The sequence below is a fragment of the Sminthopsis crassicaudata genome, chromosome 2 (assembly GCF_048593235.1).
Source record: "Sminthopsis crassicaudata isolate SCR6 chromosome 2, ASM4859323v1, whole genome shotgun sequence".
In the NCBI taxonomy this organism is placed as follows: domain Eukaryota; kingdom Metazoa; phylum Chordata; class Mammalia; order Dasyuromorphia; family Dasyuridae; genus Sminthopsis; species Sminthopsis crassicaudata.
In genome coordinates, this window is record NC_133618.1 from 340,755,084 (window position 1) to 340,781,337 (window position 26,254).

General features: G+C 32.3%; 1 protein-coding gene across 10 annotated transcripts in view; it reads right to left on the reverse strand.

The window, feature by feature from the left end:
• Nucleotides 1–26,254, reverse strand: part of RALGAPA1 (Ral GTPase activating protein catalytic subunit alpha 1) — a 302,140-nt gene that overhangs the window by 126,399 nt on the left and 149,487 nt on the right. For all 10 annotated transcript variants that reach the window (XR_012486534.1, XM_074290587.1, XM_074290589.1 and 7 more), the window contains 7 exons: nt 24,892–25,065; nt 18,352–18,504; nt 14,825–15,018; nt 14,591–14,689; nt 14,127–14,282; nt 13,096–13,224; nt 9,684–9,809 (listed from right to left, as the gene is read on the reverse strand). Coding sequence is in view for 9 of the 10 variants with exons in the window: in XM_074290587.1 (XP_074146688.1) it covers nt 9,684–9,809; nt 13,096–13,224; nt 14,127–14,282; nt 14,591–14,689; nt 14,825–15,018; nt 18,352–18,504; nt 24,892–25,065 (1,031 nt within the window). In the remaining variant the exon portion in view is untranslated. The remainder of the gene's footprint in view (nt 1–9,683; nt 9,810–13,095; nt 13,225–14,126; nt 14,283–14,590; nt 14,690–14,824; nt 15,019–18,351; nt 18,505–24,891; nt 25,066–26,254) is intronic.

The following is a 26,254-nucleotide window of genomic DNA, read 5'->3' on the forward strand; positions in this document are numbered from 1 at the left end:
CAAGTTGAAGAATTTACCATCAATGCTGACATTAATGCCATGTGAATTCTCATCGAAAATGTTTGACAACATGACTGAGTGTGAATAGACTGCAACATAAAAGCAGCTACATGGTCCAAAGAAAAGCAATAAAATATTTTTTAAAATAATTAATTAATAAAAGTAATTTGGCTAGGAAGAAATAATTAGCTAGTTATGTGGCAAGGATGAAGAATATTAAATGGACAGCTAGAATACTCTATTAGTATCCTTATGACGCTGGAAGAAATCAAGGAAGAACTACCTCAAGACAGGAGATCTTGTGATAAACAAGCACAAATGTGTTGTGATCTGCATCATTGGAAGGAAGTTGGTAGCTATAGTTGTTCAGTTATATCTGTTCGTGGCACCATGAATCATAGTATGCCAGGCTCTTCTATCTCAAAGTCTGTCCAAGTTTATGTTCTTTGTTATTATCTCATCCTCTATATCCACTTTTCCTTTTGTCTTCAATCTTTTCCAACATCAGTATCTTTTTCAACAAGTCCTGTCTTCTCATTATGTTTCAAAGTATTAAGGCTCAGCTTAATTTGATCTTCCAATGAATAGCCTGAATTAATTTAAGCACTGGCTGATCTGATCTTGCTGTACAAGAGACTCTTTAAGTATTCTCTATCATCACAATTAAAAAGCACACTGATTGTAGTTCTTAAATCTTTAAAGTTATTTTTATTTGCAACACTGCAAATAAAAGTTTCCTTTTATAAACTGTTCTCTCCTAGTTCTAGCCACTTCATTGTTATAATTTCATACTGCTAGATCATCTAAAAATAGTCTCTTTAGTCCTTATAGAATAATAATATTCTATTACAGTTACATACCACAATTTGTTCAACTAATCCCCATTGTTTTAGAAGAAGTCTAAAAAACTCTCTAAGATTCAAATTCTTTGGGTTTCTTTTGTTTTTGGTTCAGTCACTTCAGTTAGTCTTATTATTTATGATCTCATTTGGGGTTTTCCTGGCAAAGATATTGAAGTGATTTGCCATTTCCTTCTCCAGTTCCTTTTCCAGATGGAAAAACTGAGGCAAACAGGTTGCCCAGGATCACATAGAGAAAAAAAAAATCTGAGACCACATTTGAACTTGGTCTTCCTGATTCCAGGCCTGATATTCCAGCCACCCCAATCACATAGCATAAATTTCTTTATTTATGTCTCTCTAAATCCATTCTTCATGTTCAGGAATTTTGTTTGACTCACAGCTATTTCATCTGCATTGTACTCTTTCTTATCCATTCATTCCTCTCCCCCCCCAACTTATTTCTCTGTTGAATTTGATATATTTCTACATTAAACTTTTTTGTGAATGTACAACATAGTAAGGAATTCTATAACTTATATATAACATATGCAACTCATACAAGAGCAAGGTTAATCTGCAGCCTAAATCTTTTTCTTTGTTTTACTTTTTTTCTTCACAGATCCTAATTATGAAGTATAACAAGTTCCTTTTTACTTCTTTGCCCTTCCTTTTCTTTTCCCCCTTAAACCTCAGTAGAGAATCAATATGTTCACTCTTCCTCCCCAGGAATTGTTTTCTTTTATAATGCCAACAAATTTTGAAAATATTAAGTTTATAAAGAGCCATTTACTTCTTTTCCTCCTTTCAGAATATTAATATAACATTTTATAGATTTTCTATTCATTCAAATTTTTCTTTCTAGATTTCTTTGGAATCTTATTTATACATTTCCAAATTGTTACCCAACTCTGGTCTTTTCTTTTCTCAGAAATGTGATAAAGTACTTTATTTCACTAACAATCCATTGTTTTTGCTTGAATTATGCACATATTTGCAAAATACAAAATATTTCAGAAGACAAAGTAAACCTTTATCTTTTGTCTTCTGAAATATTTTGTTCTACAATATTCTATTGCTCTTAAGAAAAGCTGCCAAATTTTGTGCTATTCTTTGGTTTCTTGTTATCTGAATTTTTTTCTTATACCTTTGTAGTACTTTGATTTGGGAGCTCTGGATTTTTACTATGGTATTTCCTGAACCTTTTCCTTGTGAGGAACTTTTTAGGAAGTGAATTTTTTCTTTTATTTTGCCCTTTGTTTCTAATAATTTGGGGCAATTTTCATTTGTGATAATGTGCAAGATTTTTTTCTATTGTGGTATTCTAATGAATCGTAAATTATCTCTTCTTGAACTGTATTTCAGTTGTTTTTTTATAACTGCTATCTTGAATTTTCTATTTGTTCAATCTTTTGAATGTCTAATATTTTTTACTGTCTTGTGAAATTACTGATTTGTTTAGTTTGTACTAAAATTATAGGGAAGACCATGACTTGGGTAAAGTTTACAACTTTCTCTTCTAAACTATAAGCCTTCCAATTTTCTTCTTAAGTTTTATTTCATTTTCACAAGGTTCAGGAGTACTAGAGATAGAATCCATCAGCACAATGCTTAAAGGGAAGTCAGCATCCCAAAGAAACATAAAGAACAATTCTTGTGAAAAAGAAAAATAGAAATTTGTTTAGAGATTGATGTTGATGTTCAGGAAACCTACCAACCAAATTAGATTTTAAAAAAGAAATGTGGAAGAAATACAGGCAGGAAGATAATGAAACTTCATCAAGACCAGGTCATGACATTAATTTTATTTCCTTTTTTGAAACTTTTACTAAACTAGTAAATGAATATTAGAATTGTTATAGCTTACCTAGATTTTAACAAGAGATTTCAGATGGTCAGACTCAAAGAGTGGTTGTTAATGGTTTGTTTTCAGTGTAGATCTCTACTGGAGTAAGGCAATGCCCCATGGTGTTTAACATTTGTATTGATAACTTGGATAAAATCATATGCTTTATGAGCCATATGATCATCAAATTTGGAGATAATTTATCACACTGGAGACAGGATACAGAAGGTTTTGAGAGGCTTGAGCAATTCAACAGAGATAAAAGTAATGCTTTGCACATGGGTAAAAAAAAATGCACAGGAGAGGAGAAGTGAAAAATAAAATTCTTTTTACATAAAAGAGTTGGCAGTTAAGTGGACTCAATCAGTAATGTTACATCTGGCAGTGAATCAGTAATGTGATATAGTAGTTTAAAAAGCTAATGCAAACTTGGGCTGCATTAATTAGCAGGTTATACTTCACAAGATTAGGAAGGTAATAGTCCCATTGTACTTTGTCCTTAATAAAGTTAGCAAAACAGTTGATTCCTTTAGGAGCAGTTTAAGACAGATACTAATAAGCTAAGGAGTATCCAGAAGAAAACAAGGATGATAACAGGCTCTGAGTCCTATAACATTTGAGGAGCAAATAAAGGAATAAGGTATGTTTTGCTTGGAGAACAGAAGACCGACAGGTCAAGGGAGGAGGAACACAATAGTGTTCTGAAAAGATATCACATGGAATAAGGATTAGATAGCTAAGCAACACAGTAAATAAAATGCTGGACTTGGGGTCAGTAAGACTTGATTTTAAATCCTGGTTCAGACATTTATTACAAACTGTGTGACGTTGAATAAGTCTTAACCCATCTTAACCTATCTGTAAAACAGTTAATGATCATTAGTACATGCTTATTAGGGATGTTGTGATAATAAAATGAGATCATATTTGTAAAGTGCTTTGCAAATCTTTAAGTGCTGATGTAAATTGCTAGCTACTTTTTGAAAAATCTATCTAAGATATAAGTATGGTTAGACTAGCAATATAACAGACTATAGTCTAGTTAATAAGCAAGCTTCAATCACTTTTTTCATCTATGGATTATATGGCTAAGCTCTTTTTAGTGATTATAAATTTCACTTAGGAAAATTTTCAGTGATCTAAGGACTTAAGTAATTGTCATGTCATGACCAACAGAAGCTGGTCATCATCCAGTGGTTATCAAGTGGTAGTTTAGACTCTGAACTGGTCATCCTCAATAATAAAGGTGAAAACTTTCACAAGTACAAATCTTGTTTTATGACTCACTTGATATTAAGTCATTTCTGTTATTTTATCCTCTTCAAGGAACCTTAGATAATTTTACCATATGCAGATGAGACATCTTGTTAAATGAGCTTTTCAGGCAGTGTTGTGCTAACAAATAATAAACACAGTTGTATCTTGTATTTTGAGAAGCTACATGACACAGTGAATGGAGTTTTAGGCTTGAAGCGAGGAAGACCAATCACACTGAATTAAAATCTGGCCTCAGACATTGAATGTGATCTTAGGCAAGTCACTTAACTTCGTTTATGTGTGGGAAAAGGTGAACTTACAGCACATATTGATCAGAGACTGTTAGCTAAAATAGATCAAGCCTATAGGCCTCAGTTTCGGCTTCTCTGGAGTCACGTGATTTTAGATAAGGCCTGGACTACATTCCATTTTCTAACGTGGCCAAAGAAGCTGCATATGATCTTGTCTACAACATTCCTCTGACCAACTAGGGGAACAGTAGACTTATGTGACCAATCACAACATATAGAGGGAGGGATTTTTGAGGTTCTTTGTCTGAAATGAATAAAAGCTGTGAACATTTTCAAGGCTCTGGCCCTATCCTGCTGTGAAATTTGGCTCGCAGACCAGGATGGGGTCTGCTTCTCGAGATTCTAATAAATAATTCTGCTTTCTATGAGTAATCTTGGTAGTAGTCAATTTGGGTAGGTCTTTTTGTTCCAAACATTTACACTTCAGTTCTTCAGGTGTAATGTGAATAGGAAAAGGAAAGGACAAATTATCCTGTCTTTGCTGAGAAAATCTCAATTAGGGTCACAAAGAGTTGGACACGAGTAAAATGACCAAGTAACAATCATGTATTTTCTGTATATTTCTCTAAATTTTAAAATTTAAAATATCATTTGCAAAAGCTTGATTCATTTTTATCAAGTATGCTCTGAAAGTATATGTAAATTATGCTCTTCATGATTTTATAGGAAAGGGCAAACAGGCAGATGAAGTAGTTCTAGTTATTTTCTCAGATACCATTTTTTGGTGCATGTGTAATAAAATCAACCCCTATAAAAATGAACAAGTTGATTTTAGAAAGACCTGGAAAAATTTACATGAACTGATCCTGAGCAAAACAAGCACAACAAGAAATACATTGTATATAATAAAAGCAAGAATGTATGAAAGGCATGGTTCTTCTCAGTAGTTCAATGATTCAAAGCAATCCCAAAATACTTTGGACAGAAAATGCCATCTTCATACAGAAAAAGAGCTAAGGAGCCTGAATGTAAATCAATACATGCTATGTTCAATTCTTTTTTTTTTTTTCCAGAATTAATGGGCAGAGCAAGTATAAGGAGACAGGAGTATTCTTAGCAGGACAAATTAGATGTAGGTAAAAGATAACACTGTTAAATATACTTTCTTAAGGTTCAACTTCCTGGAATGTTGATAAGATACCCAGAAGACCCACTTCAGAAGAGTGAAGTGGAAGCCAGATCATGAAATGGAGAGAAATAGGTTCTTGTATTTAAAAAGGCCCTTAAGGGACTAATGAGGTTTTCCCTGTAAGAACAGTTTGGAGAAGTCATAGGTCACAACCCCACAAAAGTAAATAGTGGGTAATGACCTCAAGTTGCCGTTCAGACATAAGAGGGCATTGAAGATGGTCTCATAGTAATGGTATTTATATTAAAGTATCAGAACTATTATCCTGAAGTACTTATCTACCTTGTTTCTACCACTTAATTTGAATTGCTTGCCTGGAAATTTAATTTATGGTTGAATTTCCTAGCAATTTCATTGCAGAAGTAATGACATCTCTTCTGGGGTAAATGTGAATCATATCTTGGTTTTTATGCAATACCTAGCTCTTTGTTTTCTCAAAGATAAGGGTAAATCTCAGAAATTTGAGTCAATTTTCCTAAATAGCTTAAAAACCATTTTCCTGGAAGCATGGAATATTTATGACAAAATTCTGAAGTTTAATCATTACATTTCTTGAATATATATCTTTTATATTCAGGCTTTTTTCAGAGAAATCTATCAAACATAAATGCTCTTTGCACATATGAACATATGTTCAAGATCATTCATGCTGATTCTTTTTTGATTATTAACATGGATTAAGTATATTCACTGCCTGAAACAGTTTCCAAGTTCATTCTGAAGTTTCAACCACTGCAAATTATGTTGTGCCACAATTCTCTTTTAAGGTCCTGACTCAGTGTCCCTGTCCCTAACTGTCCTATTCAATTACTCTGCCTCAGGTTATAACCATTCCCTCATAATGTTTGATAGGATAAAAGTCTTATATCTTAGACTTTAGGCTATACTTATTCCCTCTTAATGTTTGATGGGATAAAGGTCTATATCCATTTTAGACATCATTAGATTATCAGGAGCCTCTCCAGTTCCTCTCTCCATTGTGTCTGCCTCCATTATGTCATCCTCATCCTAGGTTCCTTCCCCCATTAGGTCATCCCTATCCAGATACCTCCCCTATCATGTCATTTTTCTTGTTACCCTATAAAAGAATCTTGTCAGACATTCAGGGCTGGATTCTTTGAGACATTAATCTTGTTCAGCCCTGGGACCAACCATGGATCCATTTGGTCCCAGTAAATCTCTCCATTAAATAAATTGTTAAATTGTTCTCTAATCTCTATCTTGCTCAGTTTCTACAGCATTACATTTTGGGACTCCCAGCCAGATGTTAGAAAATGAGCAAGATTACAAATAAGAGAGTTTCCGGCCTCTGCCTTGGGCCTCAGAGTAGCTGTGGATCTGAATTCTTGGCATCTGAATTAAAAGAGTCCGGCCCCCCTTGGATTTTTTTTCCAGAGCCTCCAGGAAAGAGAGCCTGATGGTAGACACCCCCATTTCAGCCACAAGAGAGTAAGTCTGTCTGGGTACTTTTGGGGTACCACCTAGTTAAGTCTTAAAACCTGTTCTGTCTATATAAGACCTGTTCTGTTCTGTTCTTGCTCAGTTTCTCCAGAATTACAATTATGGACTCACAGACTGAGGGTTAGAGGAACCTCAGAGGCTATCAAGTAGAACCCTCTTATTATTTAAAAAAAAAAAAAAAAAAAGAATACTGTGAGAGAAATTGTTTATCACCCAAGTTACAAATGTACAAATGTATTAAAAAGACAGAGGCAGGATCTAAACTCATGTCCTCTGATGAATTGATAATGTAATTATTTAATGCATCAAACATCTGTAGGAAATAAATGGTAATTGGCTAGAAGACATTTAATCTTTTATCTATTTTTTCATTACTCAGCATCAACATATTTAATTTAAATAGGTAAGAATGTCTGGGGTGAACCCTGAAATTATCCCCCTGACTTTTGGGAGGGAAATCATGGGGGTGAGCTCTGAAACTCTCCTAATAGATATCTACTCTTAAGGACAGTTAAGTGGTTTCATTAAGACTAGCCCAGAACTTAAGTGGTCTCATTCAGCTGGGGATCTGGACCTGATATTCCTATTGAGTGGATTAGCCCAGGACCACTCCCAGAATTTAAGTGGTCTCATTCATCTGGAAATCTAGGCCTGGGGGCAGTGACAACATTGAAGCAATCTCATTCAATGGAAGCCCTACCTCCAGACTGACAAGAAAATGATCATTTTTGAACTGCAAGTATTTGCAGAAGTCTGAAATAAGATTATGCTTTGCCAAGGGACCTCTCCTCTTGGCACAGCTGCCTACCAAAACTCTTGCCTGCTGTGAAAATACCCTCTTCTCAGTGATAACCTCTATTTCTTTGACAGGACCTTGCCACTAAGAAGTCTATCTTCCTAGCAAAGCTGGCTTCTCAGAGCTAACAATAAACTTCCCTTCTGCCATTCTGCTAAACTATCACTTTTTGGGTTCTTGAATTCTTTCACAATGAACTTGCATAATAAGGGGATTCCCACCCCAATTCTCACAGCTCTATGCGCTGCCACTAACCGCATCAAGACTGCAGTTGCCCCAACTACATATCATGGCTGATATTTATTCTTTCTGTTATATTAGTACACACTTTGCTGCCTGCTCTAATAAGTTAATCTGTCTATACACAGTATGGTAGAATATACAAAGTCCTGAATTTGGAGTCAAGAAAAGTGAGTTTGAATAGCAGTACTGCTATTTAATAAACTGTGTGACACTTGGACAAGTCACTTAACCTCTGTTTACCTCAGTTTCCTCAAACTTCAATAACAGATTATTAGTGTTGATCATATTCCTTTTTATTCACCACTTCACTACAAACAGGGAGGGAGGCACAACAAATGGTAAAAGTAAAAGAAGGAAAAACAACTCTCAATAATAACTACATGTGAATGGAGAAATTCTGATAAAATGTGAGAATTTATTTTATTTGAGTATGAATATTATATAAGGGGCTTGGGGTTTGTTTTCTTTAACATGGCAAGGAAGAGAGATGAGAGGGAAAGAAAAAAGATTTGTTAATTTGAAAAAAAAAATCAAATTAAATAAATCTTTTAAAAGAAAAGCTTTTCTGTGTTAAAAAATGTCAAATTACCAATAAAATACTTGTTTATTTTAAAAATATAAACAGATATGAGAAGGGGCTAAAGAGTTTTTCTATTAGAAAGTTAGCAGATTTCGTCAAATCTTTCTCTTAAGTTACATAAACAAAGCCACTTTGTATTTAACCTTGATGACATTCAAGTGTATTTTGATGTATGTTGTCCTGGGGTCCAAGTGACAAGACTGCTTAATTATAGAAGCATCGTAAAGCCCAAGCATGAGATTCTTCCTGCTATCTCCAACACAAAGTAGAACAGTTGGAAGGCAAAGCAATTAGTTATTCCCCTGCCAGTGCCCACTTGGTAACAGGACTCTGTGACAACTGGAATACTGCGCCTGAAGCTTTAATAAGATCTTTTTAAAAGCAAAAAAAGGGGAAAGGACCCACATGTGCAAAAAATGTTTATAGGAATGCCATTTGTGGTGACAAGGAATTGGAAATTGAATAAATAAATTGAGTGAATGACCACCAGCTAGAGAATGGCTGAATAAGTTATGGTATATGAATGTAATAAAATATTAATCTATAAGAAATGACAAGCAGGCTGATTTCAGAAATCCTGAAACGACTTACATGAACTGAAGCTGAGTGACGTCAGCAACCAGGAAAACATTGTACATGGGGAACAAGAATATTATGTGATGATCAACTATGATAGACTTGGTTCTTCTCACAATTCAGTATTTCAAGATAATTCCAATAACCTTGTGATAGAAAATGCTATCCACATCCAGGGAAAGAACTATGGAGACTGAATGTGAATTGAAGCACACTGTTTTCACTTTTTTTTTTTATTTGTTTGATTACCTTTTTCTTCTCATGGTTTTTCACTTTTGTTCTGAATTTTTCTTTCACAATATGGAAATATGTTTAAAATGATTGTACATGTAAAACCCATAGGGTTTGCTGTCTTGGGGAGAAGAAAAGGAAAGGAGAAAGGAAGAAAAAAGTGGAACACAAAGTCTTACAAAAATGCATATTGAAAACTATTTTTACATGTAATTAGAAAAATAAAATACTACTAAAATATTAAAAATAAAGCATTATGCAAATCTTAAAAAATTATATAAAACAGATAATCTGACAAAGGAGACTTAGGAAATAGAATAAAAAAGTTGCAAAAGAAAAACTATCATTGAAAAATGAAAACTATACCAGTGAATATAATGATTAATTGTGGATCTTATTGATAAGATAGCTTACCTTGACGTCTGTGAATTGTGATACGGCAATATCAAGCATGTTTGGATGAAGAGCTGGTAGTACACAATACAAATTGGGAAAGCATACGAGGGACCCCAGCAGAACTTGTGCTTCTACTCTTGGTGCCTAGATATGAGATAAATGCATTTAATAGTATTAGTATGTATTAAGGAAAAAAAAAAAATTCAAGCCAATGCTGTGCTCTATCTGTAACAAAAATGTAGAAATGAATCTGAATTACACAACACAAAAATTATAAAGGTTGCCCAAGTAATTAAGATATAATTATAATTTTAATAATCACAAAGATTGCATAAAGCAAATTCACATTCATTCACTAACACATGACAAGAAAACTAGAATTATATTTAAAAGATTGAGGTCCAAATCCCATACCTCTATCACTTAATAGCCACATGACCATGGGAAACTCAAAAATCTTTCTGAACTTCAATTTCCTCATTTGTAAAATAGCGATAAAAAGAACAAGGATTTTATGAGAATCAAATAATAAAACATAAATAGTGGTTATTATTCTCACTATGACCATCATCAATACCCTTTAAGACAATGTTTTTCTAATAAAAATTCCCCATGTGAAATGTTGCATGTTATGAAGTTTTAATATTATCTGCTATATAAGCTGTTCTACATGAAAAATATTTTTATGTATAAAACTTCACACTATGAACTTCTGGCTCTCTGGATTATCTCATCTCATAATCAAATTCTTAAAATCACCAAATCATGACTGATCACATTACTTATCACTCACTGTTATTTATCTTCATCAAAAGCTCCAGTTTTTCAATTCTTTAGGATTTTCCCATCCATCAAGTCTAGTTTTACTCATCCCAGCCTGGATCTATGGTCAACCACTTTAGAAATAAATCAATAAATAAATTTAGAAATAGATCAAGCTAGCAAAATGCATTATCCTTTGGATCTCCTGCTGTTCCTCAGATTTCTGTCAGACTCCATGGCTGAGTTATTCCAACTATTTAATTTATTCTAGCTTCCAGGTTTATTAGGTCTCTAAGATGTTGTGAAATTATACTTAATGGAAATGACTACAAATTCATATCACCCAAGAAAAATTGAGCTTTCATATTTTCTAGTATCTCTTACTCATGTTCCTTTAAAATTTCTTAAGAAATTGTTCTAAAATTTTTCTATTCTCAGGCCTCTAGACTCTCAGTAGATAATCTTGTTTTCTATTTTACAGATGCAAAAGGGACATTCACTTTACTTCTTCTACCTCCCATTTTTCTTCTCCTTCCTCCTCAGACAAAAATGGTTTTCTTCCTTTAGCATGAGGCTAACTCCTCTAGACCTGACTTTAATCCTATTTTCTTCACTAGAACTTAGCATGAATATTTCATTTCTTCTTCCTTACTATTAACAAGCATATTCAGATTTCTCTATTCTCTGCTTTTATCCACTGTTAAACTTTTCAAAAAGTACAATATGTATACCTCCCTTGACTTTTTCATCACCCTACTAACTACTAACCCCCCAAAATGTAGCTTCTATCCTCTGTTTTGTTCCTGAAAACATCATTAGTGACAATTTGATATCCAAATTCAATGGGACATTTTTCATTCCTTAACTGTCCTTGTTCTCTTTATAACAATGGGTATTACACATTTATGTACATCAAGAGATACCCTCTTGAAACTTTCTGAACCTTTGGCTTTATGGGCAATAAATCATTCTTGTTCTTATATTAGTTTTGTTTTGTTCAATGGCACTTCTTTGTATATCCCAAACATAAATATTACCCAAAATTGTACTTTGGGTCACCTCGTTCTCTACTGTCCACATTGGTACCTTGTTCTATTCCCACAATTTCAAAAGAAACTGTTGATGACCCTACCCAGCACACACTGATTATTCTTATCACTTCAAGCTATAACTAATTCAAAGATTTACAAATGGTTCATCCATCTTAAACATTAGAATAATATTATTAAAGTATGGTTTAAAGACTACTTAAAAACCTTCCAGGGCTCAACATACTTTACTCATTTAAGTCTAAATTTTTTATCCTTCTATCTAAGGGACCTTCACAATCTGGGTCCAACTTAGAACAACATCCTAAAAACAAATAGTTTCTGGCACATACTTTACATTGTAGACTAAAGTGGACTACTCATCACTTCCTAGTTATGCCCAACTCTTTCTTGTTTTGAGCCTTTGTTCAAGATATTTCTGCTACCTTAAAAGTCTCCCTAAAGCAGGCATAGGATTCATAAATCTTAGCCATTCTTTAGAGCCCACTCCAAATTTATTCACCTCATAAAGCTTTTAGAAATACCCCATTTTTATAGCCTCTTTCAAAATGATGTTTTTAAATGCATAAAATAAAATATATAGGATTACAAATAAAATCAATTACATTGAAATAGATTTTACCATAAATATATTTTATCACAAAGTTATCCAATATCTTCATCCAACACATCCATGTTAAAAATGCTAACTTCTTATAACAACATATATATATATATATATATATATATATAATGTATAATATATATATAATATAATAAAATATACATATATAATATTTATACACACACACACACACACACACACACACACACACACACACACACCCCTATATATATATCAGTATCAGATAAAGGTTTAAAAAGTGTTTTCCCTACGAAATTAAACATAGTGTTCACACAGACATATAATTTTCTATGGAAAAAATAGGATTATACGATTTTAAAGTCCTATATAGATAAGAGAACTATAAAGAACTTTAGGTCAAATATTTCAGTCCTTTAAGATTAAGTGATTTGCCCAAAGTCACAAAACTAATAAAGAGCTTAGAATATTGCAGACATGGAAGTTATAAAAACTAGTCTAAATTTGCATTTAACTATTCTTTGTTTTTCACTATGAATTGTTTTTTAGAAGAGAAGTCATAATTAAAGTTGCCTTATATTCTTACAAAGCCCCGAGTATGACATATAGCTTTTTTCTGTAGCTTATGTACACTATTAAATGGACATCTAATTCAATTTACTTTTACTTTTCCACTTTTGTTTTCTCATTTAGAACACTTCTTTTGTTTTCTCACTACTGCTTCTAGCCTATCTATCTAGCTATACCCATCTAGATATACTTTCTTCTCTTCACTTCAGCCTCCCTTCATCTTTTGCACTTTAATACTCAGAATATTAAAACATTATTGAAATGAATGCTGCACTGATCTGTTAATCAGTTATAAATTTTTTTTGAACTTGAATTCCTTAAGTTTTCTTTCTGAAGGGAAATCACCAAAATTTTGAGTTGTGGCAACTCAATGTGATTTAGAAATTTTTTTATGTTGGATTCCAATTATTTACAGTTTGGTTAAAGTTTGCTGATTTGTGAAGAAAAATAAAAACTGAACACTTACATTAAGAAATGCTGAAGAAGCTACTCTACCAGCTGCTACAATAAAATCCATAATAAGCATTGTGGCACCAGGCAAGCCAAGTGAAAAAAATTGAGGGGAGCAGTGCTTGATGATTGTATTGACAATATCCTTAAGAGAAAAAATAGGAAAGAAAAAAAAAGGTATTAAAAATACATACATAGATGCATATATGTATACATATCTATTTGCTATTGAAAACGTAAAAATGGATAAGCTGAAAACTACAGAAAAAAAACCAAAAAAACAATTTCTGTAGTTTGTTTTACTAAGACATGTCTTTGGAAAACTGAATTTAAATAATTCTTAACAAGGTTAATTTTAATTTATCTAAATGAGCAATTCCTGATATATGCTTAGAGGAAAGCAGGTCCAAATCTTATTATTTCAAGTGGTACTAGTACAGGATGCTTCTACTGCTACAGGAAGGAGGAAGACTATTTAGCAGTGGGTACATAATATAACAGGTCATTTTCTCCAAGACTGTGAAGCACAAACTCATTTCCTGGCCCCATTTGCTTCCATGTATAATTCTAAGTTTAAGTTCCAAAATTCTAAGGAAGATAGCTACTTTAGAAATCTCAGATCTTTGTGAAGAAAATTGTTAAATTGACAATTAATTTATTCTATTTTCAAATGGGCAACGGAATTAGCTGTTAAGATTAGTGCTGCCGATTTAATTATTTCATAACAGAGTGAACATGGTACAAATTGCCATCTTACAAGTAGTTCCTGTAATCTTGAGTTAACTTATTTTAGGATTTATTAGAAAATTAAAAGTTTACAAATTATTGGACCAATAGATGAATATGCAATGTTCAAAAACCATTTTTCTTTCCTTGTCTTAGAAACAAATGATCCATCTTTAATATTAAATGTGTTCTATTCAACAAGAAAAATAAAATTTCTGTGATCATCTCAACAGCTAGTTGAAATAGTAATTCATAAAAAAAGTTTAAAAAATCAAGGATCAGAAGTAAATGGATAGGATTTCTAAGAAAGTATAAACTTACCTGATCAACATGGAGTAGTCCACAATGCATTATATCATAGAAATGTGTTAAAAAGTCTCTATTTGGTGATACATCTTGTCTTCTTTTCATTGTGTTGCAAATAAGTTTATAGGCATGTAATTTGCCTTGTTTATATTTATCAGTCAACATAGTTGCCTACAATTAAAAAGTCAATTTTAAATTAAAAAAAAATTGGAGACGGGAATAAAAATATTTACTTAGTTAAGTGTAAATAAATATGTTCAATTATATCAATTTTATGAGAGCCTTTAATTCTAAATGCTTTAATTCATACCAGTTTCTATATAGTTTTCACTATCATGCACAAGCAGTACCACCAAAAATAACTAGTTAAGAAAAAGAAAAAGAATTGTTAAGGAAAAAAACAGTAAAAATATATTTATTTATAAGGCTTAAGAGATATACTGATCAACTAACTATTTCAAAAATAAAAACTAACTTACCTTGAAAAGCCAAGGAGTAAGGATTCTCAGAGGAGGTATTAAAACTGGCGGAGAAGGTGAGGTCATATTATCAGTTGAAATTCCAAGATTATCTCTAATCTGAATTTTTTTAAAGAAAAAAATATAACAAATTTATGCAATTCTGTAGTACATTGCTAATTTCATAAGCAAAGGATTTTTTATTTTTTCTCTGATAAATTCTCCCATCTTATTTTCCCTTTTCCCCTAATTTACCTTGGCTAAATTCTGCCAAAGTTCACACAAATAATCAAACACTTGAGCATGTATTTCAGGATCCATAATAGTATTAACATCTCCCAAAATGCCTAGCATTCTTCTCCACATTACAGTAGCAACATCTGCATGCCATCCTGTGAGAGTACCTCCTGCCATCACACTGCAGCATTCGGATGGGAACTCACTTGTTTCTAGAAGTTAATGTAATAATACTGTAAATAAAATTTCTATAAATTTTAAGAGGAAAAAACAAAAACAACAAAAGTCAACTATCTTGGAAATAAGAAAAACAATGACCATATTGATTAGTAAATCGTAAATACTAACAAATTCTACATTCAAATCAGTAACTCATCAATTCAAGTGTTTCTGTTAAGTTCTGAAAGTATCACCTAAAAAAAAAAAAAAAAACTTATTGGATGTTCTAAGAAATATTATATTCAAATCCTCCTTTACGATGAAGCACAACATAGATAAATTTCTACTTTCAGAAATAATCTAAGATTAAGTTTATATAAGTAATAGTTTATGTATCATTTTTACTTTTTCCCATTAAATATAAAGTGCAATCTTAGGCTATCGGTCTCTTTACACTCCATTAAATAACCTCTCTAGAATAAACCTCAATCAAATGACCACAATTCACTGTATAAACAAATTGACATAACAGATAAAACAGATAAAAGCACTGAGCCTGGAGACAAGAGGACATGAATTGAAATGCAGTCTCAGACACTAAAATATCTTTTTATGACCCCTATATAAATCACTTAACGCATGTTTTCCTTAGTTTCAACATAAAAATAGCACTGTACAGTGTCTGGTCATTTATGTAATCATTTATGTTTGTGTGGTTTTTTTGTGTATATGTGTGCACATGTCTTTAGTTATATGTCAAGTATACATGTAGACATACACATATATGTGTATATGTTAGCAATTATTACTTTCATTCTTTGTTTTAAAAATATTAAAACAGAAAAATAATGTACAATTTTAGTGCCATAACTGGGTTGTTAATGAAAAATTTTACTATAGTTTTTAATTGTTAATATCTTTTTTAAAATGTAAGACTTTTTTGAACTAAACTATTTAAAGAGTCTGAACATTTTTTATTTTCATTGAATGTATTTATAAGGAAATTCTACAACTTTCTTTACTATAAAAAGTTATAGTTCCTTACATGTAACTTGAATTACTTCTGGTGCTTAAAATTTGAGCTAATGTTCTCTTGTCAATGACGTAAAAATCATTATTCATGTACTCTTTGAAAAATCAAAAACTTTTACTCGTGGCAAAGTTATAATCTAGCTTTTATATACCATATAATTCATAATTATTCTTATTTTTCCTAACATGCATATTCTTTCATTTCCAACATGATACATTTTCTCTACCAAGTTTTATTTTTTGCTTTCTAAGTTCACTAAACTTTTTAAATGCTTTAGTCTGGAATGGTTACTCAAGACTATTACCAATAACAAGTAATGATATAACAAGATGATGAGAAAATTCCCTTTAAATTTTTCATATACAGTACATTTCTACAATTAACTTTTTGTGGGTTTCAGAGTCATCTGATCCTCAAAAAGATGCCTTACCAAACAGTTTAAGGAGCATACCCTTACAAAACTAAGCATGATTGCCCTTTTCCTTGTATTTTCTCAAACCAGTTAAATCTTTAAAGACTATTCTTCCTCTTAACTAAAGAAGTTGGAAGTAATTTTCAAAAATGATTCCAACATTTGCAAATCACAAGAATAATATTAAAAACAATAAACAGCAGACTTGATGCTGCAATGCATAACTGAAGCACACCTCTTCTGCAAATATACAACATACCTAGAAGAGATATTTAAATAGTGGAATAGTTCCTAATGAACATGACAAATCTTAGAACTGTAATATCCTTAAAAGAAAACTAACATATTACTTGAGTTGTTTTTTTTTTTTTTTCATTAAAAATGAAGATTAAGGAGATGTGATAAGATTCTGGATAAAATCATAAATTAGCTTCTTACAATCTCTCTAAAAACACACTTATCAATTCTATTGACTTATCAACAGGTTTATAAAACTAAGAAGAAATAAAATAATCTAAGTTTTTCTCTCCCTTTAAATCCATCTATTTGAAGTAAAACTAAAGAACAGTGTAGCAATCCCTTGGGTAGATTTTTTTTTTTTTTTTTAAAGGAGAAATAAAAGGCATAGTGAGATCATAAAGAAGAAAATTGTGTCCTAGGGAATTGAGAGTTTTTATTTTGTTAGCAGAGCAAGTGTATTCCATGACTACGGTGTACAGGTTTTATGTCACTTGTTTCAATCTCTTTGTCAAAATTTTCCAATATATTCTCAAAAATATTTCTGGCATACTGATAATAGATAATAACATAGCTGTTATGAATGTCATGATTGGGGCAATTAGGTAGTTCACTGGATGGAGTGCTTAGGCCTAGCATCATAAAGACCTGAGTTGAAATCTGGCCTCTGACACATACTAAGTTGGGTGATCCTGGGCAAGTCCTCTGTCAACCTCAGCTTCTTCATCTATGAAATGGGAATAATAATAGCATATACCTCCCAGGATTGTGATATATATCAAATGAGAATAATAATTAATAAGAATAACTGTAAAGTTCTTAGCATACTGCCTAGTATGTAATAAATATTACAGAATGTTAGCTATTATCATGCTGCTGCTGCTAATACTATGTGTTTGTATGCTTAACAAAGTCTGAGATTACCTATCTGATTTGTAGTAATAAAAATTTCCTAGGTTGTTAAGAATTATTCCATCTTGTTATATTGCTGTTTTTCAATGGAGTTAGGAAAGACCTGGTTTGACCTTAATCTCTGATATTCAATAGTTATGTGACCTTAGGCAAATCATTTAACTTCTATGACTTTCCATTTCCTCACCTGCAAATTAGAATACTTACCTCAAAGAGCAACTGTGAGAACAGTGCTTTAAAAACTTTAAAGCACTTATAAATGTGAGTTACTTTCTTTCTACATACATTTAAAATACAAAATTTGATAATCTGAAGAATTAAAATCAACCAAAGATGAATGCTATGATTTGTGGCTTTTTCATTGAAAACCAAGTAAATCAGCCAACTTTCTCCTAAAGACTGATTATTAAAGGAAAACTATTCAAATATTTGTAAATGACCACAAAATTAATAAAGATAATAGTATTATTTATTACCTGTATTGGTAAATACCAAAGAAGGATAATTTAATATGTATGAAGAACAGAATAAATGAATCTAGGGTGTGAATAGTAATCAGATCAGCAAGAATTTTTTTTTTTCAAGTCACAGTTTAAAATAAATGAGAAGTTTGTTTTTAAAGGGCAAGGAAAATGTTATAGCAAAATTTAACTTTCCTCAAGATTCCAAGATTATTGGAATACCTATAAAATATGTTCTTCAATTCAAAGACCCTTATTTTACTAACAACCTCAATTCTAATGCAGGGGAAAAAAAAGAAATACAGAATATTTCTAATTTCCAAATAATTGCCTAGGTCATCTGGGGTTTGCAAAACAGACTGCTGGAGCTTCTCATCCAATTGAAGGTCCTTCTGTTCAATATGATCTGCATTCAGATTAGCAGGGGATGGTGTCTGTGATCTGGATCCCAGAGCAGAATGAATTGGGGAAACACTTTCCGAACCTGTAAATAAAATTTCATAAAATCACTTTTAAAATTATGCATCAATTCCCCAGTTGTCAAAAAAAATAAAATAAAAAAGTAGTACAAATTACAGCCGCAGGAAAAAAACATGCATCAAGTCATATACGGTATTTATATTGGTCAAAAAACAAATAAAGGAACAGCCTTTTATTAAGAATTTACTACAACTCACATGAACTGATACAAAGTAAGATGAGCAGAACCAGGAAAACATTACACAATAACATCAATTGTGAATATCTTAAGTAATTTTTAGCAATACAGGGATCCCTGACAATTATGAAGGACTATGATGAAAGGTGGTGTTCATCTCCAAGGAAAGAGAACTGGTAGAGTCTGAATATAGACTGAAGCATACTTTTTCTTTATCTTTTTTTTGTTTTCCTGATTTGGATTTTTTGACTGTTTTCTCTTACAGCATAACAAATAGCAATGTTTTATATTACTACATATGCATAACTTATGTCAAATTGCTTACCTTCTCAATGAATTGGAAGGAATGGAGGGAGATCATGAAACTCAAAAAAAAAAAAAAGTAAAAATTGTTTTTACATGTAATTGAGAGAAAAATAAAATAGTAATTTTTTTTTTATATAATTTTGGTGTTGTGCTAAAACAGGAGATTCATGTAGCAAAGTATGTTTTCAATAAGATTATAATTCTAATAAAAGAATACCATCTATATAGAGAAGTGGCAACCAAAGAAGGCAATTTTGAACTGGAAGGTTACAGGAACATTGTGTGTATTATCTGACTTAATAGTCAAATAATAAATATGTAAGAGAAACCACTGAATATATATTATTTTAAAAATTAGTTTGGATCAAATTTTGTCTTCCATAGAAATGAGAATGAAAAACTATGGATATGAAACCTGAGCTCTGTTCCTAGTCCCTCACCTTAGGGTCAAACAAAAAACATCTAATCTCTCTTCTATGTAAAAGACCCCCTTAATCCCTGAAGACAGTGTTCATGTTTCCCTTAAGCTAAGTGAAGCAGTACATAATGGAGTGGGCTTAGAGTCAGAAAGGCCTGAGTTCAAATATGGCCTCATTTAATTTCTACCTGCTTCAGTTTCCTCAGCTATGAAATGGGGATATTAATAGCACTAATAACTCAAAATTGTTGTGAGGATCAAATGAGATAAGACTTGTAAAAGTGGTACATAGTAAACAATTATAAGTGATTTCCTTCCTTCTTTCCTCCTTTTTTTCCTCCTTCCTTCTTTCAGAATATATGGTTTTCAACTGCACTGTTACAGATACCATACATATTTTTCTCAGGGTTAGTTTGGCAGTCTATGGTTAGGGAAACTATGGTACAGAGAATATATGAAATGGTCAACCATGTGATCTGAAGCATAAAAAGAAGGGAGGCCAGAGCAGGGATAATACATGGGGAGAACAGGATGGAATCAAGGGAACAGAAATAAGGATAAGAACACGGGACAGGTTTAAAAGAAACAAGGCAGAGAGAAATGGGAAGAAGAAAAAGTTACCATAAGAGAAAAGAATTCAGTGGAGATAGCACATGATGGGATTAAATGCATAGCCCTTCCTATCAGTGGTCCAGATAGAATGAGATTGATTAATTGAGAAGTCAAATGTTCTTAAAGATGTCACTATATACAATGAAGTGCCAGAAATGGGATGAAAGCTGCACAGATATTATGATAGAAAGGAAAACTGAGCCAGATACATAATTCCCTGAGAAAGAAGGGAAAGTATCTTAACTTGACTCAACAAGAATCTAGAAAAAATAATGAACTGAATCTAAAGAAAGGTCACTTAGTGATGGTGGCAAGGGGATGGTCTTAAATTAACACTGTAAAGTAATAAACTATAGGGGCAGTTAGGTGGCGCAGTGGATAGAGCACCAGCCTTGAATTCAGAAGGACCTGAATTCAAATCTAGTCTCAGACACTTAACACTTCCTAGCTATGTGACCCTGGGCAAGTCACTTAACCCCAGCCTCAGGGAAAAAAAAAAAATAAAGTATGCTTATATTCCTCCTCTAACTCAGTATGTTGGAAGACATGAGAGGAGGAGATTGCAGTACCAGAGAGAGTAATTGGAGATGCAGTGTTTTCTGGAAATGCCTTATTTACAAGAAATTGAAAAGAAGGTGAAATGAAAAGATCTAGGATGAAGAGAAATTTGCTAATTATTAGGGGTTGCCAGATGGAAAAAGGAAATGGGATATAAGAAACTGACACAAACAATGAGATTTTTCTAATTAAAAATTTCCAACTCCTTCCATCAGTCCACATGTAGTAAGTGTTCTCATTATGTGCCAGTCAGTGGGATTGTATTTATTTATTTGGGTACATGTTTTATGTAGACTCTAATAAGTAGTAACAGACTCTTTTTTTTTTTCCCCCGGGGGGGGGGGAAATTACCTATTACCTACCTGCCCTGGTAATAGACTCTTAATGAATGTAGACTCTAAAAGGATAGGGATTTCTTTATTTTTGTATTTTGACTGCCTATTATCTATACCTTGTACATAGAATTGAGCTTTCATTAAAAAAAGAATAAATGGTTGACAATAATGTTCATATTTATGTTCATACTCAACCAAAATAATTAACTTTCCTTTCATGAAAAGATTTTTGAATTAAAAATTCTGGGTCATATAAATCAGCTAGATGGTGCAGTGGATAGAGCATTGAACCTGAAGTTCAAGTCCAGCCTTAAACATTTACTACCTATGTGATCCTGCACAAATCACTTAACCTGTTATCTCAATTTTCTCATCTGTAAAAGGGAGATAAAGACACTACCTATTTTCCAGCATTATTGTTTAGACAAAATGAGATAATATATGTAAAACATTTTGTAAAACATATTTTTTCTAGTATTGATTTTATCCCTAGCTTTAATCATAGATTATATATAAACGTTTGTTCAGTACATAGATTTAATTTAGCCACTTGAGAAAGTAACATAAATTCCACTTTGAGACAATTCTCTCTTGAATAACCTTTTCAATAAAAGCCAAGGAATAACTAAGTATATCTGCTTTAATGTCCTTATAATATACTACTGCACATATCTTTAATGGTGGGATCTTGAAATTCCCACCATGATTTCTTACCATATAAAAAATTAGTTATAACAATTCCTGCTCAAATATCTCATAAAACCTCAGTGGTGATACAGTGAATAGAATACTGGGCGCTCAAAGACAAGAAGATTTATCTTCCTGAGTTCAAATATGGACTCAGACACTTACTAATTGTGTAATTGCAGGCAAATCACTTAACCTTGTTGCCACAGTTTTTCACCTGTGAAATGAGCTAGAGAAGAAAATGGCAAACCACTCCAGTATATTTGCCAAGAAAACCCCAAAAGGGGTTACAAAGAGTCAGACATGACTGAAATGAGAGAACAACAACAGAAAGACAAAACCCAAATCTCCAAATCCAGTTATTTCAAAAATGTGTATCACATATCACAGAGGATATACTGATAAGCTGGTGAGCATCCAAAAGAAAGAAAATAGCATGGTACAAAGTCTACAAAGTATGTCAGATAAGGAAAATCTGAAGGAAATGGAAATGTTTAACTTAAGAGAAGATGTATGAGTGGGAGAAAATATGATAGCTGCCAAATACTTGAGGATAATCACTTAAAAAGAAATCACAAAATTCTACTTGAAGATGGTGGGGAAAGCAAGAGATGGTAGGGAGCAGGGACAAAGACTGACAACAGAAGTCATAGACAGGAAATACTAATTTGATTACAATTACAACTGCATTTAGGATAGAATGGATCACCCTGGTAAATTGGATTAGATAATATAAGTCTTTGAGGTCACTTCCAACTCTGGCATCTGGATTTTAAAACAGAACTATAATAAAGCTTACTTATATATCAGTATAGAAAATAAGTAGCATTCTTACATATATACATTTCACAAGTAAGTATTATTTAAAATTATTTAGATGTTATAAATATATTCTACCCAAGTAACATACTAGATAGGAATATCTATTACCATATTAAAGAAGCAGAGGGTCTGTAATCTCAGGATAGCTGTTTTGGTATCAACAGGACTCCTCTACAACAACTATTCTTTATTCCATCCATCTCCAATTTTTGGATTTTAACCTTTAAAGAATAAGCAGGTAGGCAGTGCAGTGGATAGAGCACCAGCCTTGAATTCAGGAGGACCTGAGTTCAAATGTGGTCTCAGACACTTAATACTTCCTAGCTGTGTGACCCTGGGGAGGTAGGGAAGGAAGGAAGGAGGGAGGGAGAGAAGGAAGGAGAGAAGGAAGAAGGAAGGAAGGGAGAGAGGAAGGGAGGGAGGGAGGAAGGAAGGAAGGGAGAGAGGAAGGGAGGGAGGGAGGAAGGAAGAAAGGGAAGAAGGGAGGAAGGAAGGGAGGGAGGGAGGAAGGAAGGGAGGAAGGAAAGAAGGGAGGGAGGGAGGGAAGAAGGAAGAAAAAGCTTTGGGTTTCTGTGGATTGTGAAAATTTTAAAATAAGTTTATGTATGTATGTATATGTGTATGTATTTTTTTGTATGAGTTATTTTAATGACCAGGAATTGTTATAACTATTTTTTTATATAATAAGAATTTTTGTTGGGAATTTCATATATATATATATATATATATATATATATATATATATATATATATGTAAAGTACATTGGTTATGATGAGACTACTGTATTTTTTTAGGATTTTGATTTGGAGTCATGAAGAATGACAAAAAAGAACTGAACAATAACAAAAACAAACATGGAAATGTGGGGGGGAGGGGTTTCAAATAGAGAAATAGGGATTATGTTTACAACCTCATTGGTACAGAGAACTTATAGATGAGGAAACACCTCCTTTAATTCAAAGTAAGCACATTCTCTTCAACTTAGTTTCCTAGAGCACTGAGAGATTAAATGGCCTAAACAGAGTCACACAACCAACAGGTAGCTTTCCTCTCCATAATAAATTGCTATATATATGAGAGATATTTTTTGTTGAGGCAATTGGGGTTAAATGACTTACCCAGAGTCACACAGTTAGGAAGTGTTAAGTGTCTGAGACCAAATTTGTACTTGGGTCCTCCTGACTTCAGGGCTGGTATTCATCCATTGCACCACCTTGCTGCCCCATTTCTTATATGTTTATGCACAAGACTAATATTAACCTTGAACTAAATAGTCGAACTGGATGATTGTATATATAGTTAAGGAAGTAAGTATATTCTAAAATTTAGGTCTTAAGAAAAGCAGTCACCAAATTCACAAAGTTGTGAGAATAAATTTCTTAAACCATTTATCTTTAAATGTTGATTATTATGTAAGACCTCTTCTTCCTCTACTGGGCAATAAATTCTGAAACTTTTCTATATTACATTCATGTTCAGAAAAGTTAAATAAAATTTTAAAAATATTTATTAGGCTCTTAATATATGCCAAGCAATATTCTAAGTACTGAGAATTAAAAAACAAACAAATGTTAAAAAAAAAAGCCCCTGCATTAAAGGATCTTACACTCTTAACATAGGACACAGCATGCAAATAACTATGTCTAAACAAGGCATACACAGAATAAACTGAAGACCCTCTCAAAATGAAGACATTAGCATTGAGAGGCTGGAAAAAGCTCCTTAGAGAAGATAAGATTTAAGCTAAAATTTGAAGGAAGGGAAGCTAGGAGTTAAGGAATAGTAATGAACTCAATATCATTGGCACAGAGCATAAGGAGGAGAATAAGTGTAATACGAATGTAGATAGAACAAGTTAGCTTATAAAGAGCTTTGAAAGTCAAACAAAAGATTTTATATTTTATACTAGAAGTAAAAGGGAGCCTTTGGAGCTTATTAAATGAAGTGAATGACATAGCACATTTATACTTCAGAAAGATAAAGATGAAAGCTGAATGGGAATAGACTGGAGTGGGGAGAGACTGGGAGACTTAAACAGCCTATTGAAATATTCTAGGCATGATGACATCATAAGGACCTCATCAGGATGGCAGCAATACTACAAAACAGAAGGGACATAAGGGGAAAATGGAGAAGATGAGAGAATGAGGAGTCAAAGAAGTTTATAAAAAACCTAGACAATTCATGACAATTCATGATGATGAAAAAAGCATTAAATTTCTCTTAACTGTTCCAAAATGGTAACTGTATTCTCTTCAATAAAAACATAATCCTCAGGATTTGTCAATTTCTTTTTTTTTAAAAAGTGCATATATATTTGTGTATATAAATATATAGAATTTAATAATTCATGAGTAACTTTATTAAAAGGGATAATATATGCAAGCATGTATTTATTTGCCAAATGTTAATAAATGTAAAATGCATCATTAATCTTAAAAGTACTATATAAATATAATTATTATTAGTATTACCAGTAATAGTGGCAACTTCAGCAGAAAATGGCTGTTGGTTAAGACTGCTTGTTTCAGAATCTATGTGCAATGTAGTTAAACTTGCCATATCCAATTCTTCTGCACTTTGTTGATCTCCTAAATTTGCATCAATTTCAGTTGAAGATAGTGTCGCATCAACTCCAAAGCTAAAATCTATAAATAGAAAAGATTCAAATGTAAACTAATCAACTATAAAAGAACAATTTATACAAAAGACCAATAAAAAAGAGAAGTTAAGAATTAAAAATGATCAGATATAGCCCAATGTTCCATAAGTTTACTTGGTTGAATAATCATGTTCAAATAACTGAATGGAGAAATATTCCTATTTGTCTAGAACTGCTAGAAAAACTGAAAAACATATTAATTAACTTAAATTGTAAATATAAATTAAAAAAAACTTTAGAAGAGAATGAAATGAAGTAACTTTCATTACTATGATTAAGGGGACTATAAATAATTTTTGCTGCATAAAATTAAATAGCTTTTGCATAGACAAAATCAATGCAGTAGAAGGAGAAGGAAAATAGTCAACTAGGAGAGAAAAAAAATATCAAATTTCTGATAAATGGAAACTAACACAGCTAGAAGACTCAGTGGATTAAAGCACTGGGCCTGGTGTTAGGAAGACTTGAGCTCACTAATCATGTGACCCTGGTCAAGTCACTTAACATCAACCTCTGTATGCATCAATCTATTGGGTAAAGGAAATAGCAAACCACTCTAGTATCTTTACCAGGAAAATCCCATATGAGGTCACCTAGACACAAACATGACTGAACAAATGAATAATAATAACTACATAATTATATATATTCAAAAGATGATCCCTAAATTTTTTTTTAAATGATCAAAGGATATCAAAAGCTTTCACAAGATTGCACACTATCAACAATGACATGAAAGACTGCATTAAATCAATAATGATAAAATTTTACCCAGTGTCATTGAACAATGAAAGTTGAGAGAGTTGACACAAAACAAGAAGAGGGCCTGTGGAAAAATAGTCACATTAACATATTTTTGGTATAACTGTGACACTGTACAAGTGTCTGGGGAAAAATTGAATTGTGTAATACAAGTCACTGAACTGTTACTAATTTTCCATCTAGAGATTCTACTGGTGGACATATACTTCAAGGAAGTCAAATACAAGAGAAAAAAAAAAAAAAAAACCTTATATAGCATAAAATATTCGTAGCACTTTTTTGCCATACCTAAAAAAAAAAAAAAAAAAAAAGGAAACAAAGTGCATGTCTAAAGACTGAATAATGGATGAAAAAATGATACATAAATTTAACAGAATATTACTGTTCTACAAAACATTATAAACATAAGGAAT